Below are 19,163 nucleotides of genomic sequence, written 5' to 3' on the forward strand. Positions count from 1 at the left end.
ACACAACAAGACATAATATAAATTGATCTAACAGTGTCAAAACGGATTATGAAGATTAAATCTGTTTAAATATGTTTATTTATTGGATTTAAATGGATTTGACATGCTTGGATACGAAATACATTTAATCTTGACCTAAATTTGTTTAATTTTGTATCGTATCGTGTACTGCGGGCCCAAGTTATGAGCCAAGTTAGGGAGCCCCCGTCCAGTGGGAAGAAACAGAGGGACAGTTGCGCATTGACTTTTTATACCGAACTTAACTCGGACTTTGACTTTACCTTCAGTATTTATTATCATCTTTATTGTTGCACCGCCAGTAGATACTCGTGATTCTTTGTTATTATGCAGAAAGTAACATGTGACAAGTGTCCACTCGAGGACACGAAAACGTGCTGGAACGGTAGAAATAGGATATGAATGGTCTAGGGATGGCATCGCGTTTTGACGTAATTTTATTATATTGCGAACTAAGATCCACCCCCCATCTAAATCGAACTCGAGCTGCAGTGAAATTGTATGTCTTATCTATACAGTAATTCAGGACAATTCGTTCCATCTCTACGGCAAAAACATTTTCGAAATGTACAGCCACAAAGCCTAAAAGAGCAAGAGATCTTTCTTAGGAGGTGAATCGTGGACCGGCTAGATAATACGACCGTGTTTTGATAATACGACTGTGTTTTGGGCGTAAAAACTGCTGAGAAGTATTTTACGTTTTTCATTCTAATTTGAAGTTACTCATTTTAGTAGCAGAAGTAAAGAAAGTGAACAGTAAGAAAATCTTTTGACATTTTTTTGTTAACAGAGAGACCACAAAATCAAAAGCTTAATTAATTAAGCAGCCCCGGCGTGCTCTAGGAGGAGGACGACATTGTTTACTCAAACGCTCATTGTTTACTAAAGTAATCACAATTGGATTACACGACAATATTATAATGGAGGAAAATTAAAGGAAGCCGGAAAGGTTGAGATGACATCGACTGAAGAAAGCAACTGTCACATTTTTTTTAAGTCACACGAGTTATTTTCAATTTATTAATTATCATTAATTTTTATTTAAATACCAATTCGATGCCTGCAATGAGATGCAGAGTCTAAATCCCATCCTACAAGTAAAGTTCACCAATAAAAATCAATCCGAGTTGATTCAGGCAGTTAAACGCTCGTTTCATTTAGATAAAATCTCCGATTCGAGTTTTCTAAGTGAAAAAAATTCATTATTAGAAGAGATTTACCATTTAGTGAATCAACCGACCTAAATTTGAATTAATTGGAATCCGTTAGATTTCTAAATAATAAGTGTTTATATTGAAAAAAAAAAGATCCATCAATAAAAATGCAATTCGTCAACTCTATCATATTCCACACGATAAAAGCAACATTCACTTTGACCCACCGACAAATAAATTATTGTTACGAAACCATTCTCCTAAAGAGCGAAAACGTCATTAGAAAAATGATGTAACATAGTGAAATACAAAATTTAAAAAAATTATATTTAATTCTCATTATTCGTATCCTTTCATCAATTATTATTTTTTTTTTATCTCATTATACTAAACTAATTAATCTCTTGTAAGGAAAGTAGAAGTGAAAACTTTTTTCAAAAGTCGAGGAGAAGGTTTAAGGGACAATGAACAAACATTACCATCCCACAGCTTTTTACATGAGAAAATAGAATTCAAACCGTTTGTCATACGAGAAATTGCTAATGATATAATAGCGAATAATAAGATCATAAAAAAACATACAGATTTCGTTACAATTTTCCGAACTCGAACATCAGGTGACTCGATGATAACTTCCCGAAAACCTCGATTTATTAATGTCTCGACATGTACCAAGAAATAGATATGATGGTCCCATACGTGTACTTCTCTAGGCACTTTCTGTTTCAGACCGGTAATTGATGAACATAGCCAGGCGCCTGAACATATTCTTGGCCTTCTCGCAGTTCGGGTCGAAGATATGGAACACATGGTCCTCGTCTTCGATCTCGACAAATTCCGCCTTCCCGGGCCACCCGCTCTTCACCAGGTTCTCGTAGTAGAGCCTCCCTCTGTCCTTTAGTATGTCTTTCCCTGACACGATCACGAGGACCCTCTCGCAAGCCAGGCGGTCGAGCCCCGGTGACCCATCCACGAACGGGTTGATGAGCGGGTGATCGCAGCCCTTGTTGGACGGGCACACGAACCTCCACCAGCTGTCCACTAGGGCTTTCCTCATCCCATCAGATACCTCCCCCCCGATCGGCTTCTCCCCCCAGAAGTACGGGTGGATCATCCCGATGCCCTGGATCACAAGCCGTTTCCCCGAGTCCAATTCCCCGAGCCGTATCGCCAAGTGGTGTGACATGTTAGCACCACCACTATCCCCGGCGAGAAAAACCCTGTCAAAGTCCGCGTACTCCTTGAGCCAGGGCTCGGCCTCTGCCACATGTGGCACATCGCCGCTAGCTTGGGCGGCCACCCACTGAATCGCTGCCCATGAGTCATCATAGGCGGCGGGGAGCGGGTGCTCCGGGACCCTCCGGTAATCAACGGAGATGATCAGCGCCTTGGCCTCGGCGGCCATCGCATTGAGGGAGGCATGGTACTTGGGGTCAGCGATGGAGGAGATGATGAAGGCGCCACCGTGGAAGTACACCACGAGGGGGAGCTTCTGGCCGCTTGGGACCGAGGCAGGGCGGTAGAGGCGGGCGGAAACCGAGGTCTCGGGGAGGATGACGATATCCTTTGAGAGGACATCGGTCTCAGGGTCGAGGCCGGGCGGGGCGACCTCAGTGCCGGCAAGCCGGTCGTAGGTCCCGTCCTTGTAGACTCTAATGTAAGGGAATACTTCCACCTCAACTTCCTTGGAAGCCATTTGGAGAAAGAGGAGATTGAGAGAGAAATTATATAATGAAAAAGGATAAGTTATGTGTGTAAGGAAACTGGCCAAAAGAATGTGTAAGGAAAAGGGAAGAGGTCCTACACTATTTAAAGTGGGAGAGCGATCGATTAATTGCTAAGGTTGACTTTTTTTTTTCCCCCGATTAGAATAGGAGAAAAGAAAGGTACATAAAATATGGATGAGAACTGAATTGAACCGCAGTCCGGGAGAATGAGATTATGACTGTACTCCACCCCATTTTATTACTCGATCAAAAATTATGACATTTTTTTTCGGTTACAGAAATTCTCTTTTTTTTTCAATGAAATCATTGCATGACATCCTGATGGTTAGATGAATATGAGCAAATTATACCAAAAGGAGAGAGAAAGAAAAAGAAAAATAAAAAAGGAGGAGGAGGAGGAGGGTTATTTCAGTCATGATAAAAGGAAAACCTTTTACATTTTTCTGTGTGAATTAGGGGCAGAAAACCTTTTACTTTTGAATTTTCCAATAAGGAAAACACCATAAATGCGTCAGTAAAATACTTTCCTTTAATGAGAAAATGGAATCCTGTACAGTAATTCATCTTTGTATCAGGACGAGGAGAACGATAGAGACTTTTCATTATGTCATTATCTAATCAATTCATTTCGCGTTTTGCGAAATTGCAAATATGATCTCCATATTTTCAGTGTGAACTCAATATCTGGAAGTTCAATTAGATTTCAACTAATCAAGTCGAGTCGGATCAGTCTATTAAATAATAAAACTCTTCCAGCGTAAATTTTCTGTATTCACAAGAATATAGTCTCCATATTTGTTTCGTCTATAAGTGATTATTTCAACCGAAGTTAGAAGTGGAATGGCAAATTCTAATATTTAAGCTTTGGTAATCTTTTGGAGTTAGATGTCAGATTGGATCTCTAATTTGTCCATACGGGAAGATGGTCTCCTAGCAAAAAAAAAAAGAAAAAAAAATGGGAAGATGGTCAACCCCAATGCAAGCACCCGAGAGATTAGAACTATACATAATTATTTCCTTAGAATTTAATTTCATCTCTCTAAAGCAATAGTATTGTTTCGTGAAAAATAAAATATAGCGTAGTGACATTTGATCACGATTCACAGCCAAATTTTTAAATGAGATTGTCCAGACTCTAGATAGTGATGTGTATGGAATTAATTATTGAATCAACCGTAACATCTGATAACAGATCATATTTTTTTATTGTATAACCAAACGTCATTACTTTGCTAAAAAAAATTTAAGAGAAAAATGTTTCTCATTGACTTAATAAAGAAATAACAAAATCAAAAGCCTATAACATTTCAATCTCTCAGAAAATAAGATTACTTTTTTTTTATATATATATCGCCTTATATCTGAAAATTCTAAGGATTTCCCTATTAATTCAGATTCGATTCTAGTCGGTTCACCGAGGGATAATATATTCCCAATCTTAAACTTATTCTATTCACAAGACTCAAACTCAGATCTTGACAAAAAAAACATGCGTCACATCATTTAAACCAATTTATTTTGGTAGAAAATACGATTATTTCATTCCAAAGTAACAAATAAATAATTTCTGTCCCAATCACAGGCGCACGACCACATCATGATTTTATGAAATGATATATCATAATCGATCTCTTACTTTCTAGCAGGTTTGTTGGACCCCGCTGGATGCATATGGAAGGTTGCAGGTGGATAAGAGTTTTCAAATAGAATTAATCATCAGATTCTGATTCATCCCAAGAAGGAAACCACCACGAAATCATTGGTATTAATCGAACCGGAGTACATGAACTAAGCAAAACATTTCAAGCTTTACTTGGGAGGCACCATTCATGCATGGAAGATTCATATCCAAACTCGCCAGCAATCATATCTGATTGAAGGTAGTTGCACTGCGATCGTTATTAATGATAAACAATCTGCGTAATATATATTCTTAATAATTTCATAATTCGATTTAGTATCAGCATTGAATATACAATTCGATTCCAACGTAAACTGTCTGTTCTTTGTTATTATTAAGTCATTGTCAAAGGTTGTTGCTAGTGTCTGGTCGGAATATATAAATATAAGGTTGCTGCTGGTGAAACTCCGTTTGGCATGCATGAAAAGAAAAGAGAACAGTAATTATTAAAAAAGATAAATATATAAAAAGTACATTAAAAATAGGTTTCGAAATTCGAATAACTTTGGAGCTTCCTTGTGTCTGACTTGCAATTCCCGAAGCTGCAAGCGGCTATTCGAAGCTTGATCTTTTTTTTCCCGGTTACAGAAGCTTATTCTTTAATTAATGCCTAATCATTTCTCTTTTTTTGTGAACATTGCTCTTTCTCTACATAATTATTTTTAGTTTAATTAGGTCAACAGTTACTTCACGACAAGCGGATTTTCAGAAACTGGAATTATCGAAGAATCTTTTTGCATTCTCCCTGAAATTATTAACTAAAAAAAAAACAGAAAAGATCTTAAGGTGTGGTTTTCTGCAAGATGATTTTAAGGCGGGGTTCTTCAGGATAAGGAAACTTTTTCTAGGATTTTCTATTCGATTTGCATCGATTAACACATACAAGGGGAACAAATCTTCATTTTCCATGAAATAAACGGATCGGAGCAGTAGATGGAAAATCAGTAAATTCTCCAGTAAATTATGCTTCCCAAATGAGAAGGGGCTCGTTCTCAATGAGGAACTAAGAAGTAAGATCTAAAATATTAGTATTGCTTTACGATAAAAAAATCTTAGTATTGTTTTTTTTTAAGTGTTGATTGAGCAGTAATCATCTTCAATTCCGTAAGGAAGAGAATATGAGTTCGAGTTCTGAGATATGCACTTATTGAGAAGAGGTATAATTATTAATTACAAGATTTATTTGAATTGCGAGAGCATTATATATATATATATGTGTGTGTATGTGAATAGATATACTTGCCAGCTCAACATAAAGCCCTCGTCAACCTCTATAACATTTAATCCCTTTAAACAAGATAAATGATGTTTAATCTACGAGTGCTTTTAGAGCGGGAAACTAAATAATATCTTATGGTGAGACACTAATTATATTCATTAGATATTCCAATATAAAATCTTACTCATTCATAATTTACATATTTTTCCCCCAAATTGTAGTCTTTCAACTATTTATTTAGCGATTTTTTGCCATAATACTTTGTACTAGCCCTCACTCATCCGACACGTGACCTAATCAAATCGTCACACATGTCCACACGTGGGGCAACATGTAATCGGATATGGGCGTAACATAACCCTAATTAATCGTACTAAAATCGAACTAGACCGATTTTTTATTACTTTGATTTGGTATTATTTATTAATTCGATTTGTTCGGTTTTTCATTGATTCATTCTATTGTTTTCTTAACCAGTTTCTTTCAGGTTTTCATCCTTTCATTCTATCATTTTCAATTCCGATCACCATGTTCGACCATCATCTAGCAATTAATACAAAGTTTTTTGCCTTTTCGATTGTCAAATTGCTACCACAAATAATCGCGGTTCTCATTTCTTTGTATTTAGTTGAAAATTTTGTTCATTGGAATTGAAACTTCAACTCCCTCATCAAATGCGCGATACATTCGGTACGAATAGAGCCTCATGCCAGATGTCTCGCTACTGCGGCGGGAAACTGGTTTGGACTACAACGGCCAATCCTATTGACATGTTTTGCTTTACTTCGTCAAACCGCGCCATGGCTCAAGAATTCTCATAGTATTCTCGGAGAGGTCGCCGAAGGCCGGCCCATGTTGATCTTCTTCTTTTTTTTTCAGTCTCTGATCAGTTTTTCTTTTTGACAAAATAATTTCTTATTTTATTCCCTGATATTAAGGGATATTTTGCAACATTTTTCTGGTGAGTTGATACTTTTCAAGGATATTTCGTTAGTTAATTGAGTTAATTTTTCTTTTTAAAACTGTTTTGTATTATTATTTCAAGCTAATTTTCATGTCTGTCAGAGTTCATTCGTGCTATAAATAATCTTAGTAATATGAATTTCTTTAGAAGGGAAAACAAAAGTATCAGTGAATGAGACCCTGATAAAAAACTAATAAGTTTGTATATTTATAAATTTTTCTAGGCCAATTCTTTAATTCGCTTAAGTAAATCTAACTAAAGAGATAACAACGAGTAATTGTTAAAGATTTCAAGCAAGACTGGTTTTGGTTGATTGAATGACTTGCTAAGGTTGGCCTTCATATTCTATTCTTGTTCATAGTCTCAGTTGTTGATGAATGCAGCAATGATGATAACCATTTGATAGAAACAAATATTTAGAATAAAACTAACTTTTACTTTGTTTGTTTATATTGGCTCAAGCTAATGTAATCTCTGCCAAAGCTCATTTATACTATAAATAGTCTTAGGAATATAAATTTCTTTAGGAGGAAAAACAGAAGCATTGGTGAAGATGACCATGATGAAAAACTAATAAGTTCGCATATTTATATATTGGCCTAAACCAATTTTATAATTCGCTTAAGCAAATCTAACTAACGGGATAATAGTGAGTAATTGTTAAAAATTTCGAGCAATACTAATTTTGGTTGATTGAATCACTTGCCAAGGGCAACCTTCATATTATATTCATATTTACAGTCTCAATTGTTGATGATTGCAACAATGATGACGACTATATGATAGAAACAAATATTTGGATTAAAACTATCTTTTATTTTTATTTTTATTGGCTCAAGCTAATTGTAATATTTTCGAGAGCTCATTTGTGCTATAAATAGTAATTAGGATTATAATAAATTTCTTTCGGAGGAAAAATAAAAGTATCAAAGAAGAGAACCCTGACGAAAAACTAATAAGTTCATATATTTATATATTGGCCTTGGCCAATTCTATAATCCACTTAGGCAAATTTAACTAAAGAGATAACATCGAGTAATTATAGAACGGCGGCTACAGGAATCGTGCTTTTTAGATTTTTTTTTACCTTTTCTTCCTAAATTTATTTTACCTTATTAATTTCATAATTTTAGGGATAGTGATCCCCATAAAAACTAACATTCCATATTTTAAAGAAGTTACAATAGGGAAGATATTTTTTCCTGGATTTGTTTTTTGGTGGACAACTAAACAAAAGGCAACTATTCATTCACCGGAAGCTGCCATTGATGACGACGTTGATCATCTTTAAATTATTTCGACTCTATTGCAACAATCTTATTTCATTTCCACAATCTTTGTTGTCGTTTAATGAATTCGTGTCCCACCATGTTGTGTTTGTCCTATTCTGATTTTCACCTAGCTGCATGATAAGAGAACTGCCAATGGCCGTCGTTAGCACCTTGGAGCATGACCGCACATAAACCATTCATGAAATTTAATCATAAGATTACCAAATTCATTTGCTTAATTCACTTTATTATGTATTGTTTCATTCTATTGTAATTCTCCAATGAAAACTTAAGTCCGTCTTTCTTTTCTCCGGCAATGATGGAAGCCATGGCCAACTGAATTTTTAAACCGAGTGTACGAATTAAACCGATTTAATTATGAACCGCCTTGTATTGAACTGATTTTCTTGAAAAACCTATTACATAATATATCCATATTACCAAGATTAGCGGGATATTTGTATCATATATTTATTACTATCCTCATTAGTTATCCATATATTAGGAATAGATATCAGATAATATTAGATTTCCTCTTTTACTTTGTACACCGGTAGTATATGTACATGAGCTGAATAATAAAAGAATTAAGCTTTTGTGCTCCCAATTCCACCAATTAACATGGTATCAGAGCGGTGTGGGGCTGGTTTCGGATTTTACCTTGCATAAAGCCGTTGTTGTTATCTGAGTGTTGGGAGGAATGGAGAGGAATGAAGAATCGTCAAGGAATGGCAGCATTGTGGCTGTCGGGGTTGATCAATCATCTGTCTACACAGTCAACCCGTCAGATTATACTGGGGCAAGTTTAATCAACTGCAAGTTAAATGGCACGAATTACCTGACATGGTCGAGAGCCATGAAAACGGCCTTGATCGCCAAAAACAAGGTTGGCATGGTAGATGGGTCAGTGCAAAAACCACCAGAAGGCGACCCTAATCGTGCATGATGGGACATGTGTAATGCACTGGTGATATCATGGATCTTCAACACACTGGACTCTGAACTTCAGTCCAGTGTGGCCTGTGCTACGGTAGCACAAGACTTGTGGGAAGATTTGCGGGAAAGATACTCGCAAGGAAATGACACAAGAATTTATCAGTTAAAGGCTGAAATAGGGAGTTTGAAACAGGAAGGGATGTCCGTTTCGAGATATTATTCTCGACTGAAAACCCTTTGGGACGAGCTGGAAAATTACCTGGAGACACCGATGTGCTCGTGCTCGGCGTTCAGGGTGTACACGGCACAGAAGGAACGGGAGAAGACCCATCAATTTTTGATGGGTCTAGGCTCGGAATTCAGCACGGTGAGGTCGAATATCCTCAGCCACGAGCCTGCCTACTCCCTCAATAAGGTGCTCGCAATGATTCTGCATGAAGAAAGGCAAAATTTGGTGGCCTTATCGCACGAAAAAGCCGGACCAGATGGAGCGGCATTTCTGGGCAGAATAGGAGAAAAGGGATTGGAGATGCAGGAAGGCGGCAATTCGACTTACGGAGGACAGGGAGAAGGCAGAGGAGCAACGACCACGGCCAAGACTTGTTACCATTGTGGTCGTCCGGGCCATATTAAGAGTGCTTGTTGGCTGCTGCATGGACATCCGACGAACTGGGAACCGAAGGGAGCGGCAGGAGGAAGAAAATTAGGGTTTTCGACGAGGAAGACAAGAGGAGCGGCAGGAGGAATGGGCGGGCAGCAACGTGGGGCCGGTCTGGGCCCGAATATGTTCGTTGGACCGCAGGCCCATCAGGGGGAGAAACATGGAGCAGGTCTGGGCCCAAATCAATTCTCTGGGCTGCGGGCTCATCAGGCCCAATTAGGACATTCCCACCTTGGTCCGAATCAATTCGCTGGACTGTCGGCCCACCAGTCTCAGATTGGTCAGCCCAGTAGCAGCGGTTTGAACAAGCTTTCTCGTCTTTCAGATTCGGCCTTCCAGAAATTACTTGATTTTCTCGGGCCCGATGATGATAATGTGCAACCTAATACTGGTAAAAATTTTATTCCAGTAAATTTTGGGCATGATTGGATAATTGATAGTGGAGCCTCTGGACATATGACAGGATGTGCAGATTTATTTGTTGAATCGCGAATACTCACCAAGAGATCGAAGATCCATATACCGAATGGAGGAATTTATGATGCTTCCAGGATTGGTCGCATACATATAGGCCCTCTCGTCCTCTCGAACGTTCTATTGGTTCCAGAATTCAATTGCAATCTTATTTCTGCATCTCAACTGTCTAGAGATTTGGATTGTTGTGTAATATTTTACACCGACTATTGTCTTATACAGGACCGTATCACGAGGAGGACGATTGGAGTGGGTGAGCTTCAAGGGGGTGTGTATTATCTTCGGCGTGTGGGCGTCAAGGAGCAGGCTAATCGGGTCATCAGTGATGAGACGGGTGATTTGTGGCACATGCGACTTGGACATCCATCACGACGAATCAAACTTACTGGTATCAATTTAGAATCAACTGCAGCTACAAATAAGGAGTGTGATATTTGTCTTCGAGCAAAACAGACTCGGTCAAGTTTTGACTTAAGCTTAAATAAAGCTGCATTTCCATTTCAATTAATTCATTGTGATTTGTGGGGACCATATAAGGTGGCATCCATCTCTGGAGCTCGTTATTTTTTGACAATTGTGGATGATTATAGTCGTGCAATTTGGTTGTATTTATTGCGGGAAAAATCGGAGACACAACGTCATCTAATTAATTTCTGCAAATTGGTGAAGAATCAGTTTGATCACACTGTGAAAGTAGTGCGAAGTGACAATGGGAAGGAGTTTATTTCGCGGGATTTGCAGAATTATTTTTCCATCAAAGGTATCATTCATCAAACATCCTGCACAGACACGCCTCAACAAAATGGACGTGTCGAGCGAAAGCATAGGCACATATTAAATGTTGCGCGTTCACTACTTTTCCAAGCAGGACTACCGACCGAATTCTGGGGAGAATGTGTCACTACAGCGGCGCATCTGATTAATGTGACCCCAACATCACTTTTGGAATGTAAGAGCCCATATGAAGTTCTGCTTGGAAGGCCACCGAATTATTCTAACTTGAGGATATTTGGATGCCTGTGCTATGCTCACGACAGGCCGAGAGACAAGGATAAGTTCAAACCTCGTTCTCGTCGTTGCATGTTTGTCGGTTATCCATACGGCAAGAAGGGTTGGAGAGTTTATGACCTTGAGAGGAACGAGATATTTGTGACTCGTGATGTTCGATTTTGCGAAAGGGAGTTTCCTTTTCTGCAGATGGCTGATGCGGGCAAAGAAGATACGGGTCGGATAAATTTCTTTGACGCTGAGAAAGATGTTCATCAGATAAGGAGTCAGGGGGAGTCAAGATGTAGGGTTTCAACTGAAAGAGAAGGAGAAAATGGGCTTACGAACTCTTTAGGCCCAATCGGTAATGAGAATGAAGAAAGTGATGAATTGAAACATGTCATTCTTGCAGATGGAATGAACGATGTACCATTGACAGAAGAAGTGGAGGTAGCGGAACCAACGTTGCGACGTTCTGATAGGATTAAGTCTGTACCCAAGTATCTGAAAGATTTTGAAGTCCGTATTCACACTGCCTTACACACCCCCCTCCCCAGCTCATCTACTTCATCGAAATCCTCAGGTATGGTTCATTCTATTCAGCAATATTTATCTTATTCTGGCGCATCTGATCGATATCTGGCATATTTGAGTGCTTTGGACTCGGAGATAGAGCCTACGTCTTATCAGGATGCAGCGACTAATCCTCGATGGAGACAGGCTATGGCAGAGGAAATCAAAGCACTAGAGTCCAATGGGACATGGACCGTCGAAGATTTACCTCCAGGGAAGCGACCAATTGCCTGCAAATGGGTATACAAGATTAAACGTCGAGCCGATGGGAGTATAGAGAGATACAAGGCACGACTTGTTGCAAAAGGATTCACTCAGGTTGAAGGAGTGGATTTCAATGAGACTTTCGCACCCGTGGCAAAGTTGGTTACCGTCAGATGTCTCTTAGCTGTGGCAGTGGCAAAGGGATGAGAGATACATCAGATGGATGTCAACAATGCATTTTTGCATGGAGATCTTGACGAAGAAGTTTATATGCGATTGCCACCTGGATATTCTTCTCGAGGGAAGGGAGTAGTTTGTCGCCTCCGGAAATCACTCTATGGGTTGAAGCAAGCCTCGCGCAACTGGTACGCTAAACTTGCAGAGTCTATGCGGCATTATGGATTTCGGCAATCTGGAGCAGACCATTCGCTCTTCGTATTTAATCGTGGTGATATTTTTCTTGCGGCCTTGGTATATGTCGATGACATTCTTGTAGTGGGAAATAATCATGAGCAGTGCACATGCTTTAAGCGGTACCTTGATAAGTGTTTTCGCATCAAGGATCTAGGACCAGTACGATATTTTCTCGGAATTGAAGTAAGCAGGATGGAATCTGGTCTTTTTCTCAATCAAAGGAAGTATGTACTCGACATACTCACGGAGTGCGGGATGCTTGGCGCACGACCATCTTCTTTTCCAATGGAGCAACATCATCAGATTTCATCAGACTCGGGGGCTCCTATCAGTGATCCTAGTCAGTATAGACGGCTAGTTGGTCGTCTAATTTATCTGACGATTACGCGACCGGAACTTAGCTATCCCGTGCATATATTGTCTCAGTTCATGCAGGAACCACGTCAGGAACATTGGGATGCCGCGATGCGGGTACTCCGGTATTTAAAACAGTCTCCAGGACAGGGAATTTTTCTACGGCCAAGGTCATTGGCACTTGAAGTCTATTGCGATTCGGATTGGGCTAGCTGTCCTATGACGCGTCGCTCGACCACAGGATATTTTGTTACATTAGGAGGGTGTCCCATCTCCTGGAAGACTAAGAAGCAATCTACGGTGTCTCGCTCTTCAGCAGAAGCGGAATATCGAGCCATGGCAGGAGCAGTCAGTGAAGTCCTATGGCTTCGAAGTTTACTTCGTTCCCTTGGGATAGATTATGGTGAACCTACTCGATTGTTCTGTGACAATCAAGCTGCTCTACATATTGCAGCTAACCCGGTGTTTCATGAGCGGACGAAACATATAGAGATAGATTGCCACTTTGTTCGTGAACACATTCGATCTCGTGTGATTAAGACTTCACATGTTCCGACAAGGTTGCAACTTGCAGATATTTTTACGAAGGCTTTAGGGCGAGATCGGTTTCGCTTTCTCTTGGGCAAGTTGGGCATTCATGATCCTCATGCTCCAACTTGAGGGGGAGTATTACAGAATATATCCATATTACCAAGATTAGCGGGATATTTGTATCATATATTTATTACTATCCTCATTAGTTATCCATATATTAGGAATAGATATCAGATAATATTAGATTTCCTCTTTTACTTTGTACACCGGTAGTATATGTACATGAGCTGAATAATAAAAGAATTAAGCTTTTGTGCTCCCAATTCCACCAATTAACAAAACCGTTCGTTTCAATAGAGTCAGGTCGGCTTTGTTGTGGTACAGGTAGGAGTGGTTAATGAGTCGGGTAGTAATTATGACACATGTCAACCTCTAGCTGAGAGATATTATCAATCCAAAACATATTTAATTATTTTGGAATGTTGACCAGATGATATTGTAACGAGATTAAAAAATTATGGATTAAAATGTAAGTTTTAATATTTGGAGGATGAAAAAAAGTATATGTTCTATTATGGAACATTATAGTGTCCCATGCTAAAATTTTTCTTATCCTACTGTGTTGTAGGTTGAACGATAAATAGTATCAATTTCATAAAATGCGGGGAACAGGAGTTGGAATTTCGAGAAATACACTTGGTTGCAAGGGGAATTAATTAAACTTTAAATGTCTCTCTTTTAAAAACTGTAAGCGTAATATCAAATATGCCTCCCATAATTTTAATCTAAGAAAAACAAAGACTAACGTTTTAGTTTTAATTAATTATAGAAAGACTACAAAACTTCATTGTCTCCTCCCAAATCCCCTCATCTGTGTCCTGATAAATCCTTCTAGAGAATTTCCAATTTGTCTTCTCTCCCTCGCCTCCGTCTTCTTTCCTCCGTCTTCTTTCTCCTTTTCACAAACATTATTCTATCAAGAAGAATATGTCAAAGATCGCCCAATTAACTTGGGAAGCTTCCGGGCCGGCCGGCACCTCCTGATTAGGAAAAATCGCTACCATATCTACCAGATCTGTCCATATCTACAGTTCTCACACTCTCACTTTCAATGGGTCAACAACAAGAAAATTTTCCACGCTTTGAAAAAACGTCCAGCGAGAGCGGTATAGATAGATGTCTCGAGTCTTCTTTTCATTCAATGTCAAAATTTCCACTGGAGCCTGGAATTCGGACCCATTGTAGGCTCATTTGTTCCTCTCCGTTTGGCCTGCGGTGTGACATTTGCGTTTTCTTTCGATGATCATAAGAATGCCGCGAAGAGGAAGAACAAGAAGAAGACGACCGAGAGGGGAGATATAATACATAAGAATGAAAATCCTTTGGTGATTAGGCAACAGATGAGGGTATTTGGGAGGAGAGAGAAGCTTTGTATTCTTTCCAAATATATATATTGAAACTAAACGTTAGTAAATCATTTAAAAGGGAATCAAAGAAGAAGGTGTTAAGTTCGGTCCTCATTATGGAGATTTCTGGTGCTCCTTATTTCATTTTTTTCAATACTTGTACTAAGTTCAAAATTAAACCTCCATAAGAGCCCATGTCTTGAGCCAGAGAGTTTTTGTTGGTGTTTCTTTACCAAGTGGATTCATGTGGCAGTGAAATTAGGATCAATTTAATATTCTGATTTCCCCATTAAGCCCCTAAGCCACGCCTATAATGAAAGCACAAGAACACTTGAGGTTCCAAACGAGAAAAGAGTTCAATGCATAACGCTCATTCTTAATTATTATAGTCAGAGATTCTGAGTCTGGTCACTGATTTTCAGTGTCCTCATTCTACACTTATTCCCCGCTAGTCGATGGACCGCCATCGTAACTGGAAATATTACTCCCAGGTCCCGGATAGCACTTCTTTATGCCAAAAATGCTTCCGATATTTGAATTTTTAGGACATACCATTTGGCCCATTACAATTTTCTGCATAAAGTTGGCCCCTGATTTGTGTGTGGGCTTTGGTCTCAGAATATCACATTGCTTGACATAACAATCCGTGTGATTATGTCCGTCCACGATCTTCTTCTTGTACATACAAATTGGGCTTGGTCCAGTCAAACCCGAGTGATATAGCTGGGGAGGGTCAATATTGTTAAGGGTGTATGTCCTCCTCCTTACGATCTCGAGCTTGAATCATATCGAAGACCGTGAGAAATAATTCCCATGATTGCATCGGGTCTAATGGAAATGACACATGCTGCCGTAGGGGCATAGAATCAGTATTATGTCAATCTGGTTTGCAACAAAAGAGTCGCGAGAGATGTAGTAATCCGTGTAAACTGGCAAATATAAAGAACACAATGCACGTCTGCGTAGATCATTACAGGGAAATTTACCATATAATGAATCTCTTATTCTGACATAAATTCCAGAAAATAAGATTACATCACTCGAATTTTTATTTTTTATTTTTTTTAAAAAGAGAATTTAAATTTATGAAAACCATGGGGGCATGTCCCTGTTGAGGAAATCTGCTAGCAGTTGGATCAGATCCTTGGCCTTTTGGCTCTCTAAGGCATTTAAATGGAACACGTGACCCTCTCCTTCCGTCTCCATGATCTCCGCCATGCCAGGCCACCCGCTCCGTGCCACCGCCTCATAGTACATCCACCCTCGGTCCTTCAACACGTCCTTCTCGGCCACGCACACCAGAACCCTCCCGCACCCGAGCCCTGCCAAGCTCGGTGCCCCTTCTACCACTGGATTGACGCATGGATCATCATTGTCTGGGTTGGTGGGGCATATGAATGGCCATAGCCGGTCCACTGAGGCCTTTCGCTCCGGGTCCACTGCCTCTGACCCGATCGACTTGACACCCCAAATGTAGGGATGGATTAATGCGGCCCCAAGGAGTCTGAAAATTTAAAATAAACGAGAAATTATTGAATAATCGTACACGTAATTTATTATATTAATAATAATAATTAATGTGGTTGGTAATTATTAATTATAAGAATTATAAAATTGCCAAGGCAAAGGCAAAATGAATACTTGTTCTAAGTTTCTGGGCGACCACGTGGAGCTATTTGTATAACAAAGCCATAGTCAAGTTTTAATTAGAGTTGTACAAATTTTGTTTCATAAAATGCATAATATGAAATGCTTAGATAGTAATATTTAATTGAGCCCCCGAAGTCGGAATTGCCAGCGGCCATAGCCAAGTTATGGACTATATTCCGGCCTGCGCTCTCTCCGGCGAGGAACATCCTCCCAAAGTTGGCATACCGATTCAACCAGTTGTCGGGCCCAGTCCCGCCAGAGTGGGAGAAGGCCCAGTGGAGTGTAGCCCACGAGTCCTCATATGCCACGGGGATTGGGTTCTCAGGAGCCTTCCGATAATTCACCGAGACCGCGACGACCTTGGCCGCCTCAGCCACGAGGGCCTGGATATAGCGGTACTAGCGACCTGTGAACGGGGAAGCGACGCAGAAGCTGCCGCTGTGGAAGTGGAAGAGGAGGGGAAGCTTCTGGTGACGGTCGTCGACAGGCAGTTTGGGGAGAAAGAGGCAGGCAGTCACATTGGGATCGGTGGAGATGGTGACATCCTTAGAGGAGACGCCCGTGGCGGGGTCGGCGGTTGAGGGTGGGATGATGTCGGTCGACCGTCCTTGTGGAAGCAGGAGGAAGTCCTTGATTATATCATTATCAACTTCGCCTTATCCATTGGATATGGAAAGAGACGATTTGTTGTGGCTATGGTGAGGAGAGGAACACTTATGTACATCTATCTGGTGGCCCCCCTTTTGATGAAGAGCTAATTAATATGCATATGAATTACCTTTTCATTGTGTATAACAATATTAATGTCCTGAATCCGTGCCACTAGCTCCCGAATGAGGTCGACTAACATAGTTAGGTGGAGAGCACACGAGTCCCAATTCGCGATAAGACGATGGAACACATCATAATCAACCTCCAAAATAACTATACAATATCCAAGACCGTCAAAAAACAGCAGATTAACAGCGGCAACACTCTGCTGGCCCAAGACCGAAACCAACCGGGTGAAAGAGAGCCAGAAGGACGAAGAGCGACAGAATGAATAAGAGTGAAAAATGTTGCAATGGAGAAGCTTTTGTTCTCTTCTTTCTGCCGAGGACAGCAACGTTTAAAAACAATACAAGTAAAAACTGAAAACAGACAGAAAATTCTAGATTTATTTGAGAAATTAAAAAGTTAATTCTGTCTAATACAGAGTAAATGTTCCACTAATACAATTACTTTTCAAAAAAAATCAGTTTTAACTATCCAAGAGACTATAAACTTGGTCTAAGAACTCGAAACTTGCTTCTAAGTTGTAGTGCAACATATGAGCTTTTCATAACTTCCAAGAACTCGCAAATTGGTGGCATAAGCGACGAAACCAGTCAACTCGAAGTTGGCCCAATAAACTTTGCATAAATGATGAATTCCATTAGAGTCATTTTTTGTCCACAAAATTTATGTGGTCAGATTCCTCATTCACAAGGAAGCTACAACCATTGACTACTCGTAATTTCGTTGCATGGTTTGAGAGATATAGATCTGCAAAATTCACTTTGCGTAATGAAAACTAAATTTCAAAAACAATTTTCTAGCTTTTTTCTTTGCTTTTTGACTCAAAATTTGCTTGTAAGTTGTAGTTCTATTATGAGCTTTCCGTAATATCTATGAACTAGCAATATGGTGGCTCGAGCAATGAAAACAGGTAGCTCGATATTGGCCTGATGAACTCTTCATCTCAGCCAACATAGGAGTGGCCTACACACTGTCATGTCAGTACCATTACGAGCCACATCAGATTTTCCATCCAAAATGGATTGAATATTGATGGTGGGATAGATTTGAGACGTCACCCTAAACGTTGGGGTGCCTAGTGTCATTTTCGTAGGTTAGGTAAAGTTGAGAAAAAGTGCAAATGTTGGGTTATGTAGCGATATCTTTTAATATTCAAACATACATATATATAACTTCATAATTCAAACTTATAATCCACATTTTGATAAATTAGGGAACATATGAAAAATATTTGAATTTTTTAAGTTTTGATATTTTGATAGATTGGGGGAAAATATCAAACTATTTGATTTTTCGGGTTCAAAGGACCACACAATGTTGCCACTTGTGTTGCCATCTGTCACATAGATAGATTTAACGGCCACATCAGCGCCGTTAATGTCAAAACTAACGGGTTGGAGGAGAAACAGAAGGAAACATTTTGGTTTTTCTATCTAAAATTTGAAAAGTTGGTAGATTGGGAAATTTAAGGAAACTATTTAAATTTTTAGTTTCCCTATTTTTAACGTATGTTAATTTTAAAATTAAGAAAATAATTTTTAATTTTTAAGATATAAAAAACGAATTTATAAAAACATTATTGAGAAATTGAAAAAAGTAAATAAAAATGAAGATGCATGAAGAGGAGCTAGGGACCGTGATGGAGGTCGCCTGTCACTCAATTGGAGTTTGGTAATTAATTTGTTTTATGAGACAAAGAGGGAGGAGATAAATTTAATCCGAAGCAAAATATCTAGAAAGGTATTTATAGAAGTCTTGAAGTATCTGTATCGAGATATTGTAATCTGTGTAGAATATTTAATATCAAATAACAAGTAGATGTACTTGTCATATATGCAACTAGAGAAATAATAATATCTCACAATATATATCAGGAGAATATTCTAGAAATAATATGAGAGATATTAACAGATATGAGACATAATTACCCAATTTAGAGTATTAATGTGTGCCCAGGACAGTACGTCGGGCCTAACGAGTCGGACCAATTTTTTTGGTCCCTAACAGTTTATTTTATTTGATTAATTTGTATCATACATTAGTATATATATATTTTAAAATATTAATATTGATTTTATTATATATGACTTTATCTTAATAAAAGATTCAATATTATTACCAACGTGGGTTGATTCAAACAGTTTGGCGCTTGTTTCGCT

At 39.1% G+C, this 19,163-nt stretch overlaps 3 protein-coding genes across 3 annotated transcripts; 1 reads left to right on the top strand and 2 right to left on the bottom strand.

Moving 5' to 3' along the window:
* Positions 1-1,620: 1,620 nt before the first annotated feature.
* LOC116215718 (probable carboxylesterase 2) lies at positions 1,621-2,960 on the bottom strand. The gene has a single exon (XM_031551550.1). It carries the CDS (start codon positions 2,866-2,868, stop codon positions 1,882-1,884), a length of 987 nt encoding a protein of 328 aa, XP_031407410.1. The 5' UTR covers positions 2,869-2,960; the 3' UTR covers positions 1,621-1,881.
* A 6,026-nt stretch (positions 2,961-8,986) lies between these two features.
* On the top strand, positions 8,987-12,076 carry LOC116214508. Its single transcript, XM_031549906.1, has 2 exons — positions 8,987-10,439; positions 10,974-12,076. The coding sequence occupies exons 1-2, from the start codon at positions 8,987-8,989 to the stop codon at positions 12,074-12,076; spliced, it is 2,556 nt and encodes an 851-aa protein (XP_031405766.1).
* A 3,387-nt stretch (positions 12,077-15,463) lies between these two features.
* On the bottom strand, positions 15,464-18,089 carry LOC116214509 (2-hydroxyisoflavanone dehydratase-like). The gene is given in 3 exon segments (XM_031549907.1): positions 15,464-16,079; positions 16,343-16,882; positions 17,990-18,089. Coding segments are annotated over 3 exon segments (1,059 nt in total). The 3' UTR covers positions 15,464-15,660.
* Between the last annotated feature and the right edge of the window lie 1,074 nt (positions 18,090-19,163).

Source organism: Punica granatum, chromosome 7, assembly GCF_007655135.1.
Source record: "Punica granatum isolate Tunisia-2019 chromosome 7, ASM765513v2, whole genome shotgun sequence".
NCBI classification, from domain to species: Eukaryota; Viridiplantae; Streptophyta; class Magnoliopsida; order Myrtales; family Lythraceae; genus Punica; species Punica granatum.